The 6,056-nt window shown below is 31.7% G+C and overlaps 1 protein-coding gene across 1 annotated transcript; it reads right to left on the bottom strand.

Annotated features, from left to right (window-relative positions):
- Positions 1–13: 13 nt before the first annotated feature.
- Positions 14–5,556, bottom strand: LOC126780986 (pre-mRNA-splicing factor CWC22 homolog). Its single transcript, XM_050505718.1, has 5 exons — positions 4,382–5,556; positions 3,115–3,769; positions 2,744–2,882; positions 1,917–2,031; positions 14–1,653 (listed from the first exon to the last, which is right to left on the bottom strand). Exons 1-5 carry the CDS (start codon positions 5,418–5,420, stop codon positions 140–142), a joined length of 3,462 nt encoding a protein of 1,153 aa, XP_050361675.1. The 5' UTR covers positions 5,421–5,556; the 3' UTR covers positions 14–139.
- Between the last annotated feature and the right edge of the window lie 500 nt (positions 5,557–6,056).

Raw genomic sequence — 6,056 nt, forward strand, 5'->3', positions numbered from 1 at the left:
GATTTAAAAATAAAAGCGCTTACCGAATTTATTATTACGTTCAAAACCTTATAATATTAATTATCAATATTTACAAATGCGACATTTATAATATACATAAATCTTATTATATAATGTCTTACTTATGCGTTACAGGGTTTTAGCGTTCACGCCTTCTTTCATAATCTGGAGTTCGACCTTCGAATTTTTCTCTTTCTTTATCATTGAGTTGTGTTTCTATATTAAAATTATCCCAGTAACGTCCACCCAAATCATTTTTCTCTGTACCCTCATCATTTTCAGAATCTGTGGAAGATTCAGTACTATCGCGTACATTTTCTTTTTTATTTTCCTTATTGCGCTTTTTACTCTTTTTGCTATTTGAACTATCCTTCCTGCATGCCTTTTCATTGTCAACTTTTCTATCTTTTTCGCGCTTCCTACTTTTGTAATCTTCATCACTACTACTGGAGCTATTTTTATCTCTTTCACCATCATATTTTTTACTACGTTTGCCATCTTTCACGTCAGTACGTCCCCGATCTCTTTGTCTGTCATCGTCAGCTTTTCCTTGTTTATAACGAGATTGATCTTCACGGTTTTGCATTATTTCATGTTCACGTTCTCTGTCTCTATTATTGCGTTCATCTCTGTTTTGCCGAGATTCTTTATCGTGATTACTTTTCCCCATTTCTTCTTCATAATTTTTGTTATTTCTTCTGTCTAGATCTTCATCATTATTTTTATTCCTTCTATCTACATCGTCATCATTATTCTTATCTCTCCTTCTGTTTTCCTGTTCGTCATTGTTCTTTTTCCTTCTTTTGTCAATATCATCATCATTATTCTTATTTCTCCTTCTGTCTATATCTTCATCATTGTTCTTTTTCCTTCTTTTGTCTATATCGTCTTCATTATTCTTATTTCTCCTTCTGTTTTCTTCTTCGTCGTTGTTCTTATTCTTTCTTTTGTCCATATCGTCATCATTGTTCTTTTTCCTTCTTTTGTCAATATCATCATCATTATTCTTATTTCTCCTTCTGTCTACTTCGTCGTCATTGTTCTTATTCCTTCTTTTGTCCATATCGTCATCATTATTCTTATTTCTCCTTCTGCCTAGATCTTCATCATTATTCTTATTCCTCCTTCTTTCTATTTCTTCGTCATATTTTTTATTTCTTCCTCTATCTCTATCATCATCATGATTCTTATTTCTTCTTCTGTTTGTATCATCTTCATACGTTTTATTCCTGCGTCGGTCTGTATCTTCTTCATACATTCTATGGTTTCTAGTATCTTCACCATATTTACCATCTCTTCGATAAGATTTTCCCATCTCTTTTCCATAGTTTGCCATACCCATACCGTTTCCCATACCCCCACGATCTTCACGTCTTCTATCACTTTCAGATTCTTCGTGTTCATTTCTTCGATCATAGTAATCTCTTCGCCTTTCATCATCACTTCTAGGTTGACCAAAGTTATTCTTATCTCTATCAGATCTTGAATCATTTCTTCTGGCATTAGATCCATAGTTCTCATAGAAACCATCATGACCCCATCTTTCAATCTTGTCAACATCTTTCTTGGGAACGTCATCAGGCTCCGAAGTTTTATTTTTGCTGTTCTTCTTTTTTCGTTTTTTCTCCTTCTGATTATTTTCTTCTTCAGAATCTAAAATAATTAAATGAATTGTTAATTTTAATTTTATAAAGAAATGCTATATTACATCAATGCTGTGCTATCAAATTTGGGTATTACATAAAATTATTGTTAAAAAAAAAAAACAATATAACTGTAATTAATGTTGGATGGTAACCCATATAATTTTAGTATAAAATTTCAAACTCTTATAGTTGTTGGAGTAGAAATAAAGATGAAACGGATTGTTATTATCAAGCACTTTTTATAAATTAAAAATTTAAATTCTATCTCACCACTCGAACTTGAGTCACTGGATGATGATGATGAACTGTCGGAACTAGAGCTGGAGCTGGAATCGGAACTAGACTCACTGTCCAGTTTAATTTCTGTTATCGGTGGAGGTAAATTCTGTAAAATTAAATAAATTCATATTAGAGGATAGATATGAGATGGCCTAGTGGAACAATATGTTTAGATTTCATCTTGTGATTAGCATTAAAGGAAATGAAATAATCTTAACAACAAGAAAACCAAGCATGTGTCAGACAAAAATCTCTCACATCCCTTGTGTTGTTCACCAATATTGCACTCCAATATTGGTGAACAACACCAATATTGGAGTACAATATTGGTGTTGTTCACCATCATTGGTGTATAATGGAATAAGTTCCAAACCTTCTCAAGGTGAGGACACCCAATGGCATATTTAGTTTTAAAACATTAACAACTTTATTTTTAAGAATTACTCGATATAAGCATTGATATTTTATGTTTACATCATGCAAATACTTATTTACAAGGAAAGAAATATTTGTGATGAAAGTTAATATAGATTGATATAAAATAGTTACATTGATATGTTTGACATGCTTTCTGATTTACAGGAATGCCTATATATAAAAAACCGGGATGCCACTAATAATTTCTTGACAGAAAAAGCCAAAAAATTCTTACCGGCACAAACTCGGTTTTACACCCTAATAAGTTAGCAATTATATCAAAAAGGCAGTTTTACCCATCTTATTTTTATATACAAGGAGTATAAATAACATAAGCATAAATTACAAATAGTAAATGATATGTTTAGTTATTAATTAATTTCGATTTATGAAGATCTTACCTTTGGCATTTGTTTCAAATGTTCCCTTAATTCATCTGTAAGACCTCCAAGACCTATTGAAGTGAAAAAGTTGATAGAAAACCTTGTATTCTTAGGATTATCTCTCGGGAAAACACCAGAGAATGCTTGCTGCAAAGTTCTGAAAAATAAGGTTTACTATAATTAATAAAAATATAACGGAATGGAATAATGGACATTGTATACTAATTTAACTTCAGAACAAGGTTGAAAGTCATATATATAGTATCATAAAAATGTAAATTATATTTCAATGACATGGGATGTATTGTTGCTTAATTTCTTTGATTTAGATCTTAAGTCATAATATTTTTAACTAGCTAAAATGTGAGCTATCTCCAAATATAACTTACGGGTCCTTTAAGCGATCATTAAGTTTCTTTAAGCCCATATATTCAGCCAACTCTTGGAACAATATTTTAATATAAATTCTACTCGAACTTGTTGTGTCTTCCTCATTCAGTTTTACACATTCTAGAACTTCCCAGCTTATAGAATCAGTAAATAATAGATGAGCAAAAAACTTGCTCACATTTCTTAGACGGTTTGTGTCCAATCTATGAGCTGTAGAGTAAGAATCTTTAAATATTTCTTCAAATGGACCAATATAAATTCGATTGATGTTACAAAATCGTTGAGCTAGAAGACCATAAAACTTTTCATAAGTTCTCTGTTCAGCACAACAGTCAAGAAACATGTGACATAGTTCAATTTCCTGTCCCGGCTTTAGCTGCATTTTCATCAATTTATGAGCACATTCCTCAAAGTCCAAACTTGAATTGATAGTCAAATATATAGTTCTCCTCAAAGCAACAAGATTTGTCTCCGTGTTGTCAATAATAGTGACCTCTTTCCCCTTTTCTGCTTCCTCATCATCAGAGTCATCACTGCCAGATTCATCAGAACCATCTTCGTCATCAGACTCAGCATCAGATCCGAGGATTTCATTACTCAGTGCTTTGTACTTTTGTTCATTTTCTTCATACTTGTCATCAAATTTGAATACATCTGAAATTTAAATAATAAATAAATACTGAATCTTATTATATCTTCTATTACTCATTATAAGTGTGTGATTTAAAGTTAAATTCATTTTTTTTTTTATAAAAACAATGGTCATATTCTGTGATAAGCTTCGCATTCATTTGTGAATACTCAATAAGTGATACTCAATAAATATTTCAGAAAAAAATAAGAGATTCCTTTTTTTTTAATTATTTGAATAGTGTAAGCAAATAAGTCACCTCATAGTTAGATGATATTGTATATGTTGTTCAATAAGCAATTTTAGAATTATAAGCCACTTCTTACACCACCAATACCAAGGAATATAAGATCGATGTCCTCATTGTAATTACATTGGCACAGACCATTCAAACGAGAATATAGCAATAAGAAGTATTGATATGTTCCACTTACATTTCAACCTAAACACAAATAAAAAAGTTTGCAAGTATGAAAAAGAAAAAAACAAATTATCTGTGTTTTAATTGTAATAAATGTATGTTACATGCCAGTAACTTATTATATTACTAACACTAGGCTGACTAGAAATCACTTATAGAAAAAAGCTGTCTTTAAAGATTATTATTAAAACAAGAATAACAATATAATGCATACTTAAGATATCCTGTGAATCTGTGGCTTCATCCAACATTAAAAGATGCGTAAACTGTTCCTCTTCAGGTACCAGTTCCAGCTCCTCTAAAACAGCCGGATGATCCTTGAAGCCATCTTTCCAAACTTGAAACATTACTTCAATCATATATTGAACTCTCTTATCCAACTGGCCCTCATGTAGAATATTCCTTAACATCTCAAAAATGGCATTAACACCCTTAGATGAGACCTCCGTGAGTTTTTGACCACACTCCTTTAAAAATGCTATAGCAACCTCTACAGAGTCATCTGTTGGTGTTTCAACTAACAATGTCAATAACTCTAAAGCTAAAATTTCATGTGCAACTCTTTGGTTTACGAGATGAGCAATAAAAGTAGCTGACGAAATACATATAGGCTTATCATTTCTCTTGAAACCTCTCTTGAACTGTATTACTAGCCTTTTCAACAACAATTCACCTATATTAGGGAAACGTGAATTGACTGCTGATACCAAGGCAGCAAAAACGTTTGTAAATGTTGGTGATGCGGCTTGAGCTTGGATCACCGACCGACAGAGCAAACCTCGTCCTCTAACTATATTCTCTTTTAAAAGCTCTTTAATAATTATACCAATGTTACCAACGTTGATCTTATTAATGTGGCCGTGAATAGATTTCTTGAGAGCTTCCCATGCAAGTCTTTGATAAGCGACAGACGATTTATCAGTTATTTGAGCTTGCATTATCCGTAGACGCGCTGGAGGAATGTACGCGCCACCAGTTCTCGTGTTAAGCATATCGGTTTCTTTAGCTTTTTTCGCTGGCGTTGATTTGATCTCCTTTGGCGCGTCATCACGGCGATTGTCTTGTTTATGCGGAATATTGGGAGATTTCGATCGAGAATGTCTTCTTTTACGTCGAGAATCCTTTTCAGTTTTATCTCTCGGAGATCGAGAACGAGATTTCGACCGACGCTTTTTCGATCTTGAATCTTTTCTATGATATTCACTCTCACTGTATTTTTCCTTTTTACGTTTATTATCGTTACTTTGATCCATTATAAAACCAAAAGTGATTTAACCTAACAACAAAATTAATATTTAGGCTTATAATTTTGTTACACTTTCACATTAAATTATATAATATTGTATATATTAAAACTACTTGTTTTTAATACATTGAAACTTGACAACGTGAAATATTCAATAGCGGAGCCATTTTGAAATTTCAATATGAATATGACTTTGACGTTTGACAGAGACGGTTCATGGCTTCCATACTTTTCAGTCAGCCATAGCCAAAGTCAGTCATAATATATAATAGGACAACGATATTATAAGTGAGTAATATTAAGATTAACCAACCATAAATAAAATAACAAACCCGTAAGCCATAAAAACAACGATATTATGTTTAATAATAAAATATTGAATACTAAAAAGATATTAGAGTAAGCATGATTTTCGAATTGAATAAGTTACAAAAACTAAACTATTAAACATAATTAACTAATATTCCTACCTTTACCCTTCCTATTAAAACTTTTCTTGGGAGTGGGGACGACAATAGTTAATATTTAATATAAAACATTCAAATCGAATATTGCACATGTTAACTATAACCCATAATTTTCCGATGTTTATGATTTCAAGTATTATACAAAAACATATTGCAGTAATAATAAGTATTATTTT

This window comes from Nymphalis io, chromosome 3, assembly GCF_905147045.1.
Source record: "Nymphalis io chromosome 3, ilAglIoxx1.1, whole genome shotgun sequence".
Lineage (NCBI taxonomy): Eukaryota > Metazoa > Arthropoda > Insecta > Lepidoptera > Nymphalidae > Nymphalis > Nymphalis io.